The sequence below is a fragment of the Ammospiza nelsoni genome, chromosome 1 (assembly GCF_027579445.1).
Source record: "Ammospiza nelsoni isolate bAmmNel1 chromosome 1, bAmmNel1.pri, whole genome shotgun sequence".
Taxonomy (NCBI): Eukaryota; Metazoa; Chordata; class Aves; order Passeriformes; family Passerellidae; genus Ammospiza; species Ammospiza nelsoni.
This window is the reverse complement of record NC_080633.1, coordinates 121,288,617-121,308,180: the sequence shown is the minus strand read 5'-3', so window position 1 is coordinate 121,308,180 and position 19,564 is coordinate 121,288,617. Positions and strand designations below refer to the sequence as shown.

The 19,564-nt window shown below is 36.9% G+C and overlaps 1 protein-coding gene across 1 annotated transcript in view; it reads left to right on the top strand.

The window, feature by feature from the left end:
* The window catches only part of EYA1 (EYA transcriptional coactivator and phosphatase 1), a 146,441-nt gene that overhangs the window by 87,208 nt on the left and 39,669 nt on the right, over positions 1 to 19,564 (top strand). Inside the window, exons 9-12 of the mRNA XM_059468836.1 lie at positions 1,344 to 1,426; positions 1,835 to 2,021; positions 12,652 to 12,791; positions 14,005 to 14,088. Coding sequence (XP_059324819.1) covers positions 1,344 to 1,426; positions 1,835 to 2,021; positions 12,652 to 12,791; positions 14,005 to 14,088 — 494 coding nt within the window. The remainder of the gene's footprint in view (positions 1 to 1,343; positions 1,427 to 1,834; positions 2,022 to 12,651; positions 12,792 to 14,004; positions 14,089 to 19,564) is intronic.

Here is a 19,564-nt window from a genome sequence, read left to right as displayed (position 1 = left end):
AGTCAAAACATTTAAATATTTTTCCTTCTGACTTCTCTTAGCTACAATACCTATTGGTCTGGTATTTTTTGTTTAAGAAAAGTAAATTGCATTTTGAGGGACAAATGTCCTTCAGGGGTTGTAATAAGTACGGGCCCCTGCCTGCATTCTGTCCTCTGGATTTGCAAGAAATGTTGCTTCTCCCAGTGAGTAACCTCTTATTGGGTTTGTTTATTAATTGAGTTGTGTCAGGTACGTCAGAGGATTGGTGCATCTGTGTGTCTGACTCCCTGTTGATTTTCATCCCTCCTTGTCTCCTTTGCTCACCTGCAAGTTTTACCCCCAAAGTCTCTGTATATCTTTGCACTGAGGCAGATTTTGGTGGTGAGGGAGGCTGTAAACAACCTGTGCACTTTAATAACCTGTGCTGACTGGTGCTCTCCTGCTGGATGAGTTCAAGAGGTTGCCTCATTACAGACTTTGTGGTGGCTTATGTAGCTTCACCCTGTGCATCCATATGTCTCAACTGGTGGCTGTGTCACTCCTGGGTTACAGCCAGCGAGGGCAAGACAGCTGAAAGGGGGTCGCTGCCCTTTTAGTGGAACAGCTTCTCAGGTTGGGTATTAGAGAGCCCCATCTGTCTATTTTTGGTGGCTCATGAAAGCTGGAGGAGGGAGATGAAGGCAGCAATTCAGTCTCTGGGCTAAATTCCATCTTGGGGCTCCCTTTTCAGAGAGGTACTTTTTTTCTCTTGTGTCATGCCCAGTACACTCTGTCAAAAGAGGGGAGGCTTGCAGCCCAAGGCTGTCTCTGATCGATTAGTGAGTCCTAATGGCTTTGCAGTGGGATTGAGCTGTTTGGAGCAGGGAGTTATGGCTTTTGCTGCTCCTGTGAGGGGCTAAGGCTCAGGGAGGGGAGAGGACACAGTTCTCAAAGGTGGCAGGAGAAACAGAGCCACCAGGTTTTCATGAGGGGAGATGGTGTCTCTCGGGACAAGGCTTGCCCTTATTGTTCAACAACAACAAAAAAAAGAAAAATAAAAAAAGAAGTAAAGAAACCCTCATTACTTCCACAGTGCTGGGTGTTATTTAAAGAGGTGTGATAGCTGAATTTTCAATGAGACCTGAGGTGGGTCCAAAATTCCAGTCTAAATTTCAAGGGGATTTTTTTATTGTAATAATGAAACACAGAGTGTAAGAACTATGAATTATCACTTTCTAAGTATTAACATGTTATAGAGCTGAATCGGTCAACATATGGGAAATATTACAAATATGCCATAATGTTATGATATAATTGTGTGATATAAGTTATTTTCCAATACTTTGTTTTAGTAATTCACATAATTTTTCCTTTCATTTCAGGCAGCAGTTTTACAACATCATCAGGAATATATGCAGGAAATAATTCACTCACAAATTCTACTGGATTTAATAGTTCACAGCAGGTAAATTTGTTAATAGGAGTTCAGCAAACTTTGGCAAACTTAGAATTCTCATCTGCTGAAAAAATATAGCTCTTAGTTTGTTGAAAGAAATTGTCATCTTTCAAGTCAAACTAAAATGTTTATAAATGTTTTTCTTCAATCTGTCATCTGAGAGCTAATTGTCAGAGGTTGATGTTCTTATTCACACATCTTCAGCAGTGTCTAATAAACTGCTTGTATGACAAGACATACTTAATTATGTGTAAATTAGATTTCATTTTACTGCCTCACAGTTTTAGGTCCTACAGCATCCAGTCCAGGAAGCATACGTGCTCAAAGTCTGACATGTGTTTGTAGTTATATTTTGGAATTTATACTGAAAAGTAGCAAAACTTTGATGGGCTACTCAGTTGCTTTTTTGTCTTGCAGGAATATCCCTCCTATCCCAGTTTTGGCCAGGGCCAATATGCACAGTATTACAATAGCTCACCATACCCTTCACATTACATGACAAACAGCAACACCAGCCCTACGACACCCTCCACAAATGCAACATACCAGCTCCAAGAACCACCATCTGGCATCACCAGTCAAGCAGTTACAGATCCTGCAGCAGGTAATTACATGGATTTTATGGTCCCTATGAGGCACGTTTTTGTAAGTTGAAAGGGGATTGAACTGGATTTTTTTTCGTGTAATGGTTGATTTTTTTTATTATTATTTCTTAATCCTGAGCCTGTGGCATATCTTGGACAGATTTTAACAGAAAATAGAGTAAAGAAAAAAGAGGATCAGTAACATTTTTAAAGCTTATCTGGAATACAAGTTGTTTGTATTTATTTGCAAAGTGTGTTAAAAATTGCAGGGTATGAATAAGTCTTAACAGTAAACAAGAATCTGGTGCTTTTAAGCTCTGTATTCATTAAGATAAACCCCTTTGATTTTTCTTAAAACTGAAATCAAGAGGCCTTCAAACCATAACCCAACTGTCTACTTGAAAGAGAGCTTTTGAGCTCTTTCTTTCAGAGGACATAATAATGCTTGCAATGGAGAGTGGAAATTGCACAAGTGTTTCCATTTTAAGAAAAGATTTTCAGTGGCTTATTCTTTTTTCCCAGTCATTTTACCTTTCTTGGTGGAATTTGGCAGTCCTTTACTAGTTGAGATACTTTTTGAACATTTATGCCAAACTGCTCCAGCTGTTTTTGGAAATAAGTGGTGAAAAATACTTTTCTCATTATTAAAAAGAAGTTAAAATCCATCTTTTTAAAAGATCAGGTGTGTCAGTCATTAGTAGATGGCAGAGGTATGAAGTCTGTCAGAGAGAAATTCCAAGATTGCAGATGTGTTTCTTAGTAATGCAGGAAGAAGCAGTTATGATTTGGCAGTGCTATCAGGTGGTTTTGTTTCTGGCTTCTTTGGGATGAGGTTGGTTTTAGTTCTCTTGAAGCACTTGATGGGACTGATCTTCCATGTGCAATGCTGAATTTTACTATAATTTGCTAGGCCTCTGTTGCTTTTCTGCCTGAGTGTGCACCAGAAGAAAATGTTATGCAGTGTTGTCTTTTTTGAGACATTTGTTGCAAGTAAGGAAGAAAATACAGCTGGTGTGTGCATTTATATACACCAGGTCACGTGTGTGCACTGTATTTGAGAAAGGAATCTCTCTAAATATGTGAGCGCTTATTGGGGTCTGTGGCATTTAGGTGTGGATGCATATTGATGTCTGCATAATTATCCTGCTTTTCACTTGTTGAAAATTTTTTGCTTTTGTTTTCGTGTGATTTTGTTTTCTTTTCTTTTTAAGTTGGAAGCAGTTAAGTTCCTCTTTAGCCCAAAACCCTACAGTGATCAAGTTTTAGCTGTTATCAAGATACTAAAATTGTATCATCTGTGTCTTGATCTTTTGCAAAATTATTGCATGCATTTTTCTAATTGATCTTTACTATAGCATTTACTTCCTAAAAGCTATAGTAAATGTGCATATGAAGAGAGGAGGTATAATATTCCCAAGCTCAAACTTAGTGAGTTAAAGACTGTCCTCCTATTTAAGTAGTTTTCTGTGCTCTATAAGCCTGAACAGAACTTTTCTCAGTTCCTTTTTAAGAAGTCTTTCTTTTCTCCCCCACATCTTCCATGTTCTTCTTATGACAGTTTTGTCTAAAAATTTGAAAGAATTTGGTGAGCTTTCTCATGGATGAGTTCTGCACCTAATCCTTCTTCTAATTTCTTATTTCATGTATTGAAAGCTGTACATCCATGGATGCCCTGCCACTGCTTGCTTAGCCCTTTCTCAGACGTGTGCACACCTCCTCTGGCATTGCTGGGACTTCCATTTCTTTTCCCGAGACATTAACATTACTGATTTAACAGTTCAGAAAATGTTCCTTCCAGCAGTTTGCAAATAGCAACCCTTAATGTGGCAATGGAGTTATCATGGGCTGGCTGCCTCTACCAGAGGCAGAGGCACATTTAGGAAAGTACCTAAATGTGGTACCTGTGGACCTATTAGAAAGAACTGGTGAAAGCCATCTCCATCAATGTGGTTGCAATCAGCAGAAGGTCTAGGGCCAAATTTCTCCATTTTTCTTTATGCAGTTTTTTTCTTTATGCAGTTAGGTTAGGATCAAGCCCATTTAGGCTCCTTCTGTATTGCCTGGAGAGAGATGAACACTTCTAATTAGAGTTCAGCTTAACAAGAGTCTTAATCCTGAGATGCCAAAGCCTCTCCAGTGGCATGAAAACAGTTTAAAGTGGCTGACATACCTGTGCTGGCTTCCTAAGGAGAAATTAGGCAGGAATCTTCTGCTCCCTCACCTTCAGCGCTGGTAGAAAGGAAAGAAGGAACCATCAGTGAATCCAGTGCTGTGCTTGCCATTTCTCCTTGGACAGTAAATGGTTGTGCTTTTTTCTTGTTGAGGTTTATTGCCAGCCCTCAGCTGAGCTCATACACAGCCTACTTGGAGGACAAAGCAAGGCTGGGCTCAAAGAAAAGAGGGATCAACATGTAGGAAGGAAATGCTGATGGAGTGGGGACAAGTGGAAGGCATATTCAACAGAAGGAAATCCATAGTCGGGTCAAAAATACAGAACAAAAGAGCAAATTAAACAAGTTTTTATTACAATTAGTAAAATTTCTGTAGGCTGTTTTGCCACACCTGCTCAAGTTAGGCTGCTGATTCTTTACCACAACTGGAATGTTTCATATGAGGGATGTGGGGAGCAGTGCAGAGCTATCACATTTTGTAGGATGGGCTCCAGCTGCTGAATTGCAGCTGTCTATCCTTAGACATCTTCTATATTTTAAAAAAAAACATGTAATCCATGTGGTTATGAACTATGCCAGGACAAGCACAGAACAGCCTTCAGACTTTACAGAGGCACCAGAATGATTTGACAGACATGGGTGGTTTCTATGAATTTGGGCCAGTAAGTGAAACAGTAGAGTCTGGTAAGAAAAATGTGAAAGGGAGAAAGTAATTATGTGCTCTTCTGACATTTTTAATAGAGTTTTGCCGACTCAGAAATCTCAGATAATTTCACTTCAAATATGTTTTATTCCTTGTCCAAATATAAAATAATCCTTTTATGATTTTCCTCAGTTACTAGTTAAATTTGAAAGTTTTTGCCATGCAATCCTGAACATGCAGGAATTCCTGCAGAAAAACCTGGGATTTTCCATGCTCAGTGTTTCTTCTTTCTCTTCACTTTCAGGATTTGAAACTTTCTTGTACCACAGTCAGGATAAAATTATTCATTGCCCAAATTTTTATAGTCTTTGTATCCATAAATCAGATATAGAAATTAATGTTACTTTCTTGTGAACAAAAGCCTGTATTTTTCTTAGTGATGTAATCAGAAAATTGCTGATTTTTTGTCTAAGCTGTAGTATCTAAGAGAAGTAATAAGAATTAAAAATATGAAATAGAAGTAGATAAATGAGCAAATATTTGTTCTCCCTTCCACTATTTAAATACATTGAAATAGGTTGAGTGAAGAAAAGCAGTATTTCTTTATGTTCCATGTAGGTAAGCTGTGTAGCTCTTTGCTGCAGGATGTTGTGGATGCAAAATGTTTATGCCAGTTCAAGCCTAACTTTGACAAGCTCAAATATTAAATTTACAGAGACAACAAGAAATTCTTGATGCAGCAGATCAGTGGAGACTGGGGATGAATTAGTGCTGTGTGGATGTCTGTCCTTTTTATGCTTTCTTACTTAGTTTCCAGCTGTTTGCCAGTGGTGAAATTTACCATGGAGAGATGGAGTTATGCCCCCATTCACTATGCCTGATGCTCAAAAATTCTTAGTGTAACATTCATAAGATTATTTCTAAGAGTTAATATGGAAATAAAACTACCTTTTATAAAGCCATAATAATTTTCTCTTGCAATATTTCAACTCCATCATCACAAATGGTAATAAAAAGTTCTTGATTTGTGCAATATTTTTTTTCATTCAGTCAGGAAGGCTGAATTTATCCTTCTGTTTCATATGGTGATATATTTATAATTTATTAAACAGTGTTTCTCACAAGAGAGACTTGCATTGTTCTTGCGATTCAATCTCTTTCATTTTTCTTGGTTTCTGTAATAAGTGTGTTTAATATATTACTGGAAGGTTTGGGGTTTTTTTCATATTACTCACATACTTCTCAATGCAGATTAAAAACCTCGCAGGGATTGTGCCAGCAAAACTTGGTCTCAGACATGGGCCACTATTTTGCTATTAAAGACTAAACTTCTTTTTCCTTGAGTACTATATCATCTTTAGTATTACAAAAGGGAAAGCAACTTTTACAGTTTCTTCTTATCATGTTTCATAACAATAAATTAGAGACACAAAAGTGAAAGAGGGTAAATAGTTTATATAGACGACTTTTCTTTCCTATACGGAAAAAAATGCAGCTATATTTGCAGTACATTTCTGGTATTCTAATGTTTGTTCTTTTCCATAAATATAAATGAAGAGTAAATTTAGAGGATATATTATACAAAGAAGGAAAATCACAGAAAATTCTGTCAAAATAGAAATTAAATTGCATACTGTGGTGAATGGCAAAGTGCAGTACTGGTTTTGCTTTTCTCATAATAATTGTTCTCCTGGGATGCTTATCTTTGCTTTTGATGGGATTAAAAGTAACAATGATTTCAAATTGTTTGAAAACTGAACTGATGAGTAAGGAAGAAATAACTAATAAGGACACAGGTACTACTGGTTCATTATTGATTGTTTCATGTTTTTTCCTCAATAAAGAATGCTGGAGGACAAAAATCTGGACCACTGTCAGTTGTGGTCATATATATTTATAAATACTGTTATATATGATATTTTGTCATTATTTTAAATATGCAAACCTAAATCAAAACCTCAACCAGGCTTTGAAATAAATAGTCATTTTTGCCACTATTTTTAACAGACTGTTGAGAGCTTCTGTCAAGTTTATAATAGCATGCTCTTAATTCTCAATATACAAACATTAAATTTGTTTTTCAAGTGAAGATTTTGACATTTTGTCAAAACAGCACTAGACATATACTTCTGTGATCCTGACAGCAGGCATTATTGTATTTCTTGCAATATTTACTTTGTGCTTTTACTTACTGCTAATACAGTATTATTTTTTTAGTAGACAAGTAAAAAAAGGAACATCCACAAATACACTTGATTCTGCTGCAATGTTCAGTCCTGGTCCAGTTGTATGCAAGTAGAAGTTTGTATAGGTGCTCATGGAATTTGTGTTTAGTTTTATTTATGCAAAAGGAAACTTTAATTATGCAAAGTAAGAAAATCATAGTGTGAGACTGACATATTCAAATTACTTGAATCTTGTATTTTTATTCTGGTACACAGAAGCTGAAATAACACTGGCAAAATGAAGTATAAGATTTAAGGGAAAGCCATTAATCTGGGCACAATCTAAATGGAAAGTTTTTTGTACATAGGTACTTGTAGAGACATTTGACCGTCCTAAGTACCCTGGACCCACCTTATCCATGTGATTTACATTGTGACATGAGATATGATTACTTTGATAATGTACATTTACTCTTTTTTGCATAACCTTTCAGTGTAGTAGGGAAAAAGTCTAATAAAATTTGCAATGCCTTTGTCAGCAGCAAAAGCTCTACCCACACACACCAGCTGGATTTACCTAAAGACACACTTGATTTTGGGCCTTCTGGCGTAGCCATTTGCCCCAGATTTGTCACTGGACACTATTGCTGTACATTGAAATCAACAGTAAGAAAATGCAGCAATTACTATGGGAGATTTTCATAACAAACAGAAATGAATTACAGAATATGGTGTTGCAAATGCTCTCTCTGCAGCTGTACTGTCAGCTCATAAATAGTCAAGTTGGTTTTAGTTTTGAGATGATGGAAAATTGTCCTGTGTGACAAAACCATCAACGCTGCCCAGAGTGATGTATAAAGGGAAGTATAAACTGATGAACTCTCATGTCAAGTTGCAGTGTTATGGTGCCTTGAAGCAGAGAGGAAAGTCTGATACAGTCTGGTTCATTTATTCTAGTTAGGCCAGAATGTAAACATATTTCATTCCCCACAGTTATGTTTTTGTCAGGCTTGATGTCACTGTATGCTGCAGGGGTTGCTACCAGGTCAGAAGTAGGGGAGTACCAGTCACACCTGGAAAACAAGATATTTACATAATCTGGGCTTAAAATGTGGGGTTTTTTTTTTCTGACTGACTGTAGAAGTCAAGAGGGAGTCTTTTATACTTATCCAAGGTTCAGAAGGTGAAGCAGAAGTAAGCTATAACATTTTGTGTCTGCCTGGAGCAAAGAACAGAGAGTTGCTATAGCAGGGAGATCCAAAATGATGTGTATGTCCAAGGATGCAGAAGAATAACTGTTGCTACAGCTGCTATTAATACAAAATTTTAATATTAACTGTTGCTATTAATACAAATTTGTGAAGGCATTGCAACATAGAGCCACAGCACTGGCAGTGTGGGCTGATGGATCCAGCAGGCTGTACCCTGCCTGCTGCAGGGGCCATCAGCAGGCACCTTGGGAGCATCAAGGGCAGGCTGGGCTTGTGTAAGATTTGCCCTAAGCACTTTTCCAGATCCCAGATATTTTTGTCTCGGGGTATTTCCAGACCTGCTATTGTTTGTGTGTTTAGGGTGTGCCTGCATTAGTATTTTAATTTTGAAGCTTTGGCTCAGTAGAGCAGTCCTAGGGCACCCAAGTGGAGTCCTTCCAGTCAAAGGAAAGTGTCCTCCAGAGCAGCTCCCAATTGCTCCAGCCCCTTCTGAGGGTGCCCAGGAGCTCAGCTGAGAATGCACTTGCACTGGAACAACCTCTCAGAAACAGCCAGCAGAGCCTGATGTCGTTGCCACCACTTGCCTGATCCCACTGATCCAACTTGCTAATGTGGTGCAGCTGTAGCACCCCTGAATGCTTCACTTCCAGGGATGTATTCAGGCCCCTCTTGAACCCATGTAACATTTTGAGAGGCTGGCATCGGGGTTTTTTTTGGCAAAATGTGTACAAATGTCATTTTATCTGAACTCCTTGTATTTAACCAGGCTGCTTGCCAGCTCCCTTTGGTGATCTTGCTTTTGTGTTGGGCAGGCAATGGATCTGATCCTCACCCTCTTCTCTGCTCAAGATTATGTGCAGGGCAGGGTTTTCTCCTGCACTTATTTGGGTTTGTGATGCTCAAGGACAGGATAAAATTGAATTCAGTGTTTTAGAAAAATCATCATTTCACTTGGCTAGTATTAAAGTGTCTGGTACAAGGAAGTCAGCTGAAGTTGAACAAATTAACCTTCTCTTAGCAATGATTATAGAGTAATGAGTGTAGTGATAACATTATTTGTGTCTATGTAAATTGACTTCAGCGAGTCTTTTGATGCCCCTGGCAGTTAAATCTTTTCACTTAATATAATTAACAATTCACTTAACAATTTTAAAAGCAAGCTAGGCTAAGGCAGTTTGGCAGGAATTGCAGCAGAAGGATAAAAAGCTGTTCAGGAAGTCGTGTCCAGAGAGGAGTTAGTAAGAGCTCACTGCTAAAACAGAGGGATGGCTGCAGCAGCATTCCTCAGTGTCTGCCTTGGGCCTAGCACCAGACTACATTTTCATTAATCACTATGTGACAGAACAGAATGTGTTTGCCTATTAAATATGTAGATGACACCATGCTGAGAGGGGCTGTGAGGCCTTTGGAAACGAGATGAGAACTCAAAAAATGGAGATGTGATCTGAATAGGAGCAGGTGTGAGGTATACATTTAGGCAGGAATGATGAACTGCACAAATGTGGGACAGGGAATGTTGGCAGCTTCTTCCAGGCTCTACCTTTCCCTGCAGAGCCCTCTCAGTACGGCAGACATTAGTGGCACACAGAGTACCCTCAGCCACTGTTGTTTTTCTTTTTCCAGAATTTTTCAGGGCTGGGCGTGTTGAAGCTCAGGGCTCAGGTGGACACTGAATTCTTTAACTGTGTTTCCTTATGAGGCCCTGAGAGTGACCATTGGACACTGAGCTGGTGACACAGCTGTGAACACAGAGGCTTCCCTTCATGTACATGGAACAGGTTTCTTGCACACAATGTCATGTTTTCCCCCACTGGTGACTGCTGTCTGTCACATGTAACACACTGATCTCCTCAGCAGGCTCAGGAGCTGCAGGTATCAGCAATGTTGCTTGTTCAGTCATGTGCAAGGTTTGGCCAAGTCTTGGAGAAACAACCAGTTCAATGTCACTTCTTCCTCAGAGGACAATCTAGGAATGCCCAGTCTAATATTTATGGAAATATTGTAGAAAATGCAAATTTTTTCTGGCCAAGTGGTGTCCTGGGAGGGTAGCCTGCAGAACATTCAGGAAGTCAAGCTTTGCTTGATTTTGCTTTGCATTATGTTGTCCAGTTTGGCGAGATTGTAGAGAATAAGAATCAGACCCCAGCAAAGATTGACAGGGAAGGGTTAATTAAACAACAAAGGGGATCTGTGAACAGTCTTCAAATGCATGCAGATACAATGAAGGGAATGATTTTCCCCCACTTTCACAGATTAAACTTCTACTGCTGTAATGAATGCTGAAGTTGTATGTTATGATGCAGCTGTCCAAGCAGCAGAGATTTCCTGGGGAAATCCATAAGAGCAGGACAGACAAATGTTTTTGGGAATGATGGAAGTACAGTGGTCCCAAGAAGGGGTCCTGAGGCAGGGTTGGGAGTTTTTCTGTCAGGTGACAGTCTGGTGCATCCAGACAGATTACCTGGGAAGGGGAAATGGAAATGAGCCTCCACCCAAATTTGCAGCCCTGTGTTTAAAATTTTAAATGAAGTATTCATAAGTGAAAGTGTTGCAAAGATGGAGAGCTGGATGCCTCTTACAGACAGATTTTCTTCCCTGCCCCCACCATGCTCTGCTCTGTGTCCTCACTCATTTAGGTTTCCTTGTTTGTTTATTTGTCATGGAGTTTTGTTTATGCTCTTTCCATCTCACCTGTTCCCTACTTGTTTTAGTATTACTCCAGCAAGTTTAATTCTTGAAACTTTCAGGCATAGCCTGTCTGTAAGAAAGGTTTCTAAAACTGGGAACTAAAGCCAAACTCCTGAAAACAGTGTCAAAGACCAAAGGCAGCTGAAATTTAAATTAGTCAATAGAAAATGCAATTTTTCATTACATCTAAGTTTTGAAGTACATATTTAGAACATCATATCACCAGTATACCTGTTGAAGAAATTCTGGTCTGTTTATTTTATGGGGTTTTAGTATAGGTCAAATGTTTTCAGAGGATTCTCTGCTTAACTTTGAGTTACATCTTTGTTTGATGTAGTCTGAAGTATTTAGGTAAATATATAAGGTGAAATATGTGAGCTATGCTAATTCTCAATAAGTGTAGATTTGAAGGCTGAGCATGAGAATTTCAAGACCTTTTCCTTTCATTCAGCACAAGTAACTGTTATTATTTGGAGTAATTGTGCATATGTGGTGTTACACAGATGTCCAGAGTCTCCTCCTTAATTTAACCTTTGACCTCAACAGGATGTTTTCCTAGGAGAGAGAATCCCTTGTGTGAGAAGTATACCTGTCTGTTCAAGCTGGAATGTTGTGGTCTAGGCAGATTCAAATTTAAAATTTTGCATCTACTGAACTCTAAAGAGTAGTTAATATTAACCTAGCAGTAAAACTGAGAAACATAAAAGTTGCAGCTGCCTTCATGAAGTAGTGTTTTTAGGAAAAACAAAAAGAAATCATGGTGACCATCAAAATAAAAGTATTTCTGAAATTCAGACTATGAAAGGAAGTTTTCAAAAGAGATTTAAAAATGTGTTGTTGCATTTCTAAGGACTATGGTACTGCTAATTAAATTAATGGGAAGGAAAACTGATGCTCAGTGTATGCTTTGTTAATGTACAAGCATTCACTATGATATGGATGTTAAGAGTAGCAAAATATCTTCAAACTTGCATGTTTTCAGAAAAACTCTGCTGTTCCTATCTACATGAATCATCGCTCTTTTTACAGCTGTTCAGTAACAGTAAATATTCTTATAAATAAATGTGGCATAATAATTAGCATGCAATACTGTTTGTAAAGATTTGTATCCTGTCTTGAAGGTACTCATTGGAAATGTTCAGTGTTGATTAGGCCTTTAAAAATACTTGAAATCTCATCTTCAGTTGATGCATATTTAACACTTATTCATTTAAATTACTGTAGGAAAATAAATATTCTGGTTTATGCTATATCTTGGAATAATCCTACTCTTCTGGCTCAAATGTAGCAATCTAAGAGTGTCCAACCAGGCAATTTGGAAAATTTTTCAATTTATATTTGTCTGGGCTTTTTTCACACCTGGTTGGATTTTTCTTACCTGTCACCATAACAGTCATTTTAAAGCATTTAAGGTATTTAAGTTTGAAAAGTTTGAGTTAAATTAATGCTGTTTTATGAAAAACTGGCATCCTTTAAAATTGTTTGCTTAATCTTTTAATAATTGAAGGAATGAAGCAATGAAGTTTTTATCTCCTGAGTCTTTTATAGGCATTTACTGAAATCGCTTGTCACTCTTTTTACATATAATTTGAGCTAGATTGAATTAATTTATGAATCGATATGACCTCTTACTGTTTTATATTTCATTTTTTTAGTTAGGACTGGGTTTGGTAAGAGCAAATTATTCTAGTTAGGACTGGGTTTGAGCAAGTAAGTTGAACATTTTGAGTGCTGAACTGAAGGGTAAAAGTGTTCTTTCTTTACTGTGACAGAATACAGCACAATCCACAGTCCATCCACCCCCATTAAAGATTCAGACTCAGACAGATTGCGTCGGAGCTCAGATGGGAAATCACGTGGACGTGGCAGAAGAAACAATAATCCTTCACCACCACCTGACTCTGATCTGGAGGTACTATATATGAAATGTCTTTGGCCTGTTACAGAATTTTGTTTTTATCATTATTTCGCACAAAGTGTTATTTATGCATCAAAAATAAAGTGGCATTGAAATTCCCTTTCTCCTAACAGTATTTCCATAGATAATAGGATTTTTCTTCTAAAGAACCTTCTTCAGGAAGAGCTTCTACTTCCTTGGAAAAATACTGGGTGTTTCTTTCTCCTTTTGATTAACAAAGCAAACAAACAAACAAACCAAAACAAACCAAATGGGGAAAAAAAAAGAAAGAAAAAAAAGGATCAATCTTTTCCCAAGGCAAATAAAGGTTTTGAATTGGACAAGAGACACTTCTGGCACAATAGTGGGGTTTGTTCTCCCATGCCCTGTTCACATTCCTCCAGTGGCCCATGGTTTATGTTGAGAACACATCTCCAATGACACACCACAGCTACGAGTGTCCACACTGCATTACTTTTCCTTTCCAGAAGCTTACCCCATTTGTCATCATGGGAAATACAATCTCACCAGGATTTTAAATGTTTGTATTTGAACATTTTATTTTTCATTAAGTTATCATTTTTTGTGTGGTCAGAGGACAAATTTAAAACAAGTATTTTCCATTGTCTCTAAGCAAAATAATTATTTACTAATGCCATAAGTTTTATGCATACATCCTCCAAGCTCATAGTTTTTGTTCTTCAGATGCCTAAAATGCATTAAAATTAACATAAGTTAAGGGAAACAAAGTGCTTAGCAGCAGTCTGCTTTGTTTTGGTTTTAGAGGTAATTTTCAAGGGCACTTACATGAATTTTTGTAAGACTTTTGTTTTGTAAGACTTGCAGAAATACAGAATTCTAACCCCAAAGATTTAATTTTCAGATGCTTCTCTTTGTTTATTTGAGTTTCTATCTCACATCAAGCTTCAAAAATTACATTGTACAGTTTCATTTTCTGTGTATATTTGACTATACTATAATTCTATTCTAATAGAAGTATTTGATATAATGGAAATTATAGTAAAAAGCTAACAGATTATATTACCCTACCCTGGAAAAAAAACCTACTTGTTAGTTTTGAAAATAAATGGCAGGGAAGCTATGGTTTTAATATGCAACCATATCAGTACAATTTTCCCATTTTTGTGCTTACTGATTCAAATTTTAACTTTCCATTTCAAGTATTAGCTTCACAAAGGAACACATTGATTTGATTCTCTTTTTACAGAGAGTATTCATTTGGGATTTGGATGAGACAATCATCATTTTCCATTCCTTGCTTACAGGGTCCTATGCTAACAGATATGGAAGGGTAAGTGTCAAGAAACTGATGGAACTGTTCAGTAATATTTGCTGGTTTATGGTTGATGCACAAGGAATACCAGAACATTAGTTGATTTATAGAGGCAAACTGGTACTGGCCTTACAAGACAAAAAAAAATATCAAGCTGTTTCACATGTCTAGGCTTTGCAGTTGCTCAGCTCTTGTGTTCAGTACATATTTAGATAATGTTGGGTTACTTGATACTTGTGATACTCAAACTTAATACTTTGACCACTTGAGGTTTGGTTTGTAGATACAGGTTGTCTGAAACCTTTTGACATCATCAAAATCTGCGAAGATCTGCATCCCCTCAGAGAGTTCCAGGAATGATTGCTATGATGGATTGGCTGTGCTCTGTATTGAGAGGGAAAGAGGAAGAATGCTTTTGAACATGGCCAGATTAATCTAAAATTTTTTACCTTTGATTTTTTTTTAAATCTAAATATTGACTGATGTTTTCAAAAGTCTGCTTATGAGTCAAATCTTTATATTATGCACAGTCTATAAATCATAACTGGACTGATGAATATGTCTGCAGACAGCAGATTTCCTTGTAATTCTCAGAAGAACAACATAATTTTTGGTGAATAAGAACAGTTTATGGAAGGAATGTCCTTATGAGATCAGAGTTCTTTTTGTCAGGACTGTATTTGAAAGTTAACAGCTTGTGCTAAAATCTGTTATAGCCTTTTATGATCACCTCCTGTGAGTTAAAACTGCAATGTGATTTTTTGTTAACCTCAAAAATTTCTATGTGTAAAGAACAGCTACATAGCTTTGTCTGGCTTTGTGTAATGCCTATGTCTTCTTGTAAAGCTTCTATTTAGTGCTAAAAGGTTTTACCCTGCACCCAGATGAGTGAAGGGCAAAGCTACCCCCAGTTCAGTCTGTGCCTGGGTCAGGTTTTGAGTTTCTCTCAATAGCTTTTTGCACTAGAAAAGTCTAAAGCAATACTACTTTGCAACCTTTCTTGCTTGTTCAGGTAAGGTTTGTTTGCAGAAGTGTTTACTGTAATAACAGTGTACCTGTTTAAAGAATATAATTAGGTTTTTTTCATTATATGTCAGAAAAGCAAGTTAATTCAGCAGCCTTGGTTTCCTAGGTGTTGTTAGTTTATATTTAGTTAATTCAGCAACCTTGGTTTCCTAGGTGTTGTTAGTTTATATTTAGGTAGTAAAAAGAAACTAGAACTTAAATGTTTCAACAATTATTGTATGGATATGTATGGACAAAAGCACTTACCGAAGGGTATTAAATATTTACCAAAAGTTGTTTTCCATTTTTCAAACTAAAACCAGCTTTTGTGTGGTATCCCAAAATTTATGACAATTTAGTTCAGAATGAGGAGAACAAATCCCAATGCTTACAAAAAAGCTCAGTGACAACAGAATCTCACCACTGGCTTTTGGCCAGCAGAGTAGCGCTGGGAAAGCCTAATTAATTAGTCACTGCCATAGAAGTACTAATGTGAGCATATTTTTTCCATTTGTTACTAGTTCCCTGTAGTGGATTCATTAATTAGAACCTGAACATAAACACTTTATTGCTGGATGGTTGAAGTTGAGGAAAGTGGCTGGGATTCAATTGCAAAGAGATATAAATATGTGTACTGCAAGGAGGGAGCTGACTCCTGGGTGCAGCTCAATCTCTGTTGGCACTGTTTACATAAGATGCAGCTTTTGCCCAGCTGGCTCTGGTTTCATGCGATCTGGCACAATATTCCTCCACTGCTAAATGACAGCCAACTGTTGATGGTGAGAGCAATCATGGCATTGCTGCTTAATCTTTGGATAAATACGAAATCTTTTTGGTGAGGGGCAGCAACATGCCTGTCCGTGGCTCCCAGATGATGCCATGAAACTGCCATTCTGGTTTTGTTTTCTTAAGGTTTCATTCAAATCAGAGTTTTTCTTGGGCTACTGACAGCTTCAGACAACAGTTAGCAATTTCCAGGGATGTTAGAGAGACAGTGTCAAATGTTCAAGGCAAACATGCTAAAACATGAGAATTTTAGGGTTTATTTGTGGCAGCAGGAGGTGCATGTTTTTAAAAGAGGGTTTGCCTCTGGTTAATGACCTTTAAAACCAGAAATCTGGACCATTAGTTAATCTGAAAAAAATGAAAGTTGAGGGGAATTATTGTTCTTTTCACCTGTATTCTTGTTGATGAGCAACCCAACATCATGTTCTCTTATAAATCTCTGCTATGGTGAGGGCTAGAAATGCCCTTTTAAAAAATTAAATCTAGAGTGATCACATAATCATTAAAATACAAAAGCTGGATCTTCAAACAAACAAAAATGTCCTAATTAAATAATAGGGGATTTGGCAACTTGGCATTCAGCTCTTTTCATAATGCCTGAGCGAGTTTCATGGTGAATGACTATGAATTATGTTTGGCCTTGCTGCTGAAGGGATTGATTTTCTTTGCCTAATTCTCTCCCTCATTCTTCCTAACTTCTTCCTTGTACCACTTTTTTCTGTATCTCCTTACTTTTGCATCTGTTTTTATCACCTGCTCTCCTTTAGCTGCTATTGTGCTCTATTTTCCTCTTACTTTTTTCCTTCAGTTTTGTTGTAACATAATAACACCTTTATTTTTCAGTTTACACATTCATGGCAAAAATTATTCCATAAAACATTAATTTTTATTTAAGGATAATTTGAATTTAGTGAATTTAATGGAAATGTATGAAACTCAAAGAATATGCCCTTCCAGAAGATTAGACAAAAAAACCCAAAACATTTTCATTTGCTTTTGAATTTTTTTAACTATGTACAGAGAGAGATGTATTGATCAAATATAAAGTTACCAGTTAGTTTAATTGACATTAGGGCTGATTAAGTTTTGGCATTTGGAAAAAGTTGGAGCCTTTTAAGAGCAGGTGAAAATATATCTCAGCATTGGCACAGAATACTATGGTCTTTACATACATTTCCATCCCCAGTGAAAGCAGTTATATGCAGAGATTTTAAAGGAATTTTCCTTTAAATTATAATCTATTTTATTGTGGTTTAATATACGTTAGAGATAGAGAAAAACAAAGCCTGGTTTCACTTAACCCTTCATTTGTGACCTGTAGGCTTAAGTGGAAAATAAGCCTGGTACCCAAAGTGAACTTTCCTGTTTTTCAGCTTCTTGTTTCTCCACAAAACAAAGAAATCAAGTAGCTAGAATTTAGAAATGACATACAGGCAATGTTTTGGCTCCAGTGCCAGTATTCAAAACAAAAGGCCTACTTAAGCAGTTTGACATTGGTATTTCTTTTCTTTAGTCAAACTGTACCTCCCTCAGAGATTTGTACCTGATTTTGACCATACCTGAAAAGACACTGACTGAACCTGCAAATCCCAGGCAACAAGAAGAGATTGTTAGCTTTCCTACTCATTGTGAGACACCTCACAATAATTAGTTAGCAATTAGTGGCTTAAAAGTGCAAAAGAAGGTTGGGTATGGGATTATTTTTTTTTTTAATCTTGTTCTAGCCTTATCTTTTTTTTAAAGTTTACTGCCCCCGCTGTAATGTCTGGTGGCAGAGTTTGATATACCATAATGCTTTTAACCAAGGTTCTTGTGCTTTTCATTGGATTAGTTGCAAGTTTGTGACTACACAGTTATTTAAAATGTTAATGCAGATAAGGTTTTTGCTTCTGTTAAATATGTAGCTACCGAGAGCCAGAGTTTAACATAGTTTTTGTGTTAAGTAGAACTTCCTATATAAAAATATTGTATTTAAACTAGGAGTTAAACTTTCTTTGAAAAGCAATCCATTTAGTTTGGATTTATTTAAATTGACACTTTCAGTAGGTGCCAATGAGTTTCTTACATTTTTTCTGCCTAATTAAATTAACCTAATAAATGACATTATTTTAGTATTACTTTGGAGGAAACCATTCTGTTTTATTTCTGCCATGTAAAAATACCTTGGAGTAAAATGGGTAGGAAGCTTTTTACAGACAAAATCCTCTTTTTACAGACTCAGAAATGTGATAAAAATGTTCAATAATAATAAAAGCAAGTCATGTGCACTGAAATGTAAAATATATATTTGCAGCCATTAGTCTGGCTGCAAAATAGTCAAATGAGTTCATAACCAGTAACTTGCTCTGTTCCCCATTTATTCTGCTTTTCAAAATGATGTTGCTGTTTAGGGATGGAAGTCAGAAGGGAATTATTTCTACCTTGTTGCATTAGTAGTTGATACTCAAGATCAGCTAGTGGTCTTCATTTGCATATTAGACTTTTAGCCCATTTGATTCCTTTAATAACTACAGCAGAGGCTCCTGAGAGGTGTCTTCTGTTACTGCTCAGGCACAACAAAAATCTTTGTCTGTTTAAAAAAAAAGAAGCCCGATGAGCTGTGTAGGATGATGAGCTGCTAACTGGGCACGAAGATAAGCAGAAATGTCACGGGGAGAAGAAGCCTCAGGCCCAGCTAGAGAGAAAATACCACCTGCTTTCCACCTCACCTACAAAAGTAAAGCAGAAGGAAAGCATAGGTCTACAAATAGAGCAATATTAAAACAGAGAGACAGAATACTTTTGTTCATATTTCAAAGTGTTTCCATTTGAACTAAGAAGCCAAATTTTTTTTTTTTTTTTGGCTGCGCCAGTTTAAATAAAAGACTTATTTTTAAGGGCAAAGTTCATCAAAATAGCATGATGCAATTTTTTTCCCCAGTTATAAGGGTTATTTTTTTAATTTATTTTAAAAAACTTGCTCGTAATGGATGTGAGTTCAAGAATAGATGTTTTGTCTGCTCAGTGTTGCTCTGCTTTGAAATTTTAAAAATTCTTTCTCTGGATAGCAGTTCTTGGGTTTTGGCATTTCCAGAAGGCAAACAGGCTCCCAATCACCATTCTTTTCCAGCTCTTCACTAGTGACGCATTTTGCCTTTTTAACCAGTAGTTATAGAAAAATGTTTGAAAGTTCAGAGATCATGTTGAAGCATCTATTAATTTGATTTAGAGGTGGAAAAAGAAACTAAGGACTGCATCTCTTGCTTTTTAACTGTGACTTGTCATCAAGTTTAGAATATTAGCTTATTTTAAGTAAAATATGGGTTGTCACTTCTTCAGTTCTATTTAAAATATAATTCCTAACAAACTAACATTATTAATAGAGGCTGTTATGGGATAATATAACATGTTCTTTCAAAGTCCTGCTCCTGTGCTCTTGGATAGACTTGGCATTATAAATGAGAAACTCTATATCAAACGTATGCATTAGGCTCTCTTTTCGATTTTTCAGATTAAAAATATATAAAACACCAAAAAAATCAAAACAAGACAAACATCTGTAATGCATTTGGTAACCACAATGCTGAACATGCTTTTTGAGTTTATTAGCTCAGTAAGGAGTAAGTTGTTACGGTAATTTCTGTAGAGAAGTTAAAGTGTGTTATGTATTAATAACAAACAATAGTTTTGTTCACTCTGCATGGGTGGGCCAAACTGGAAACAT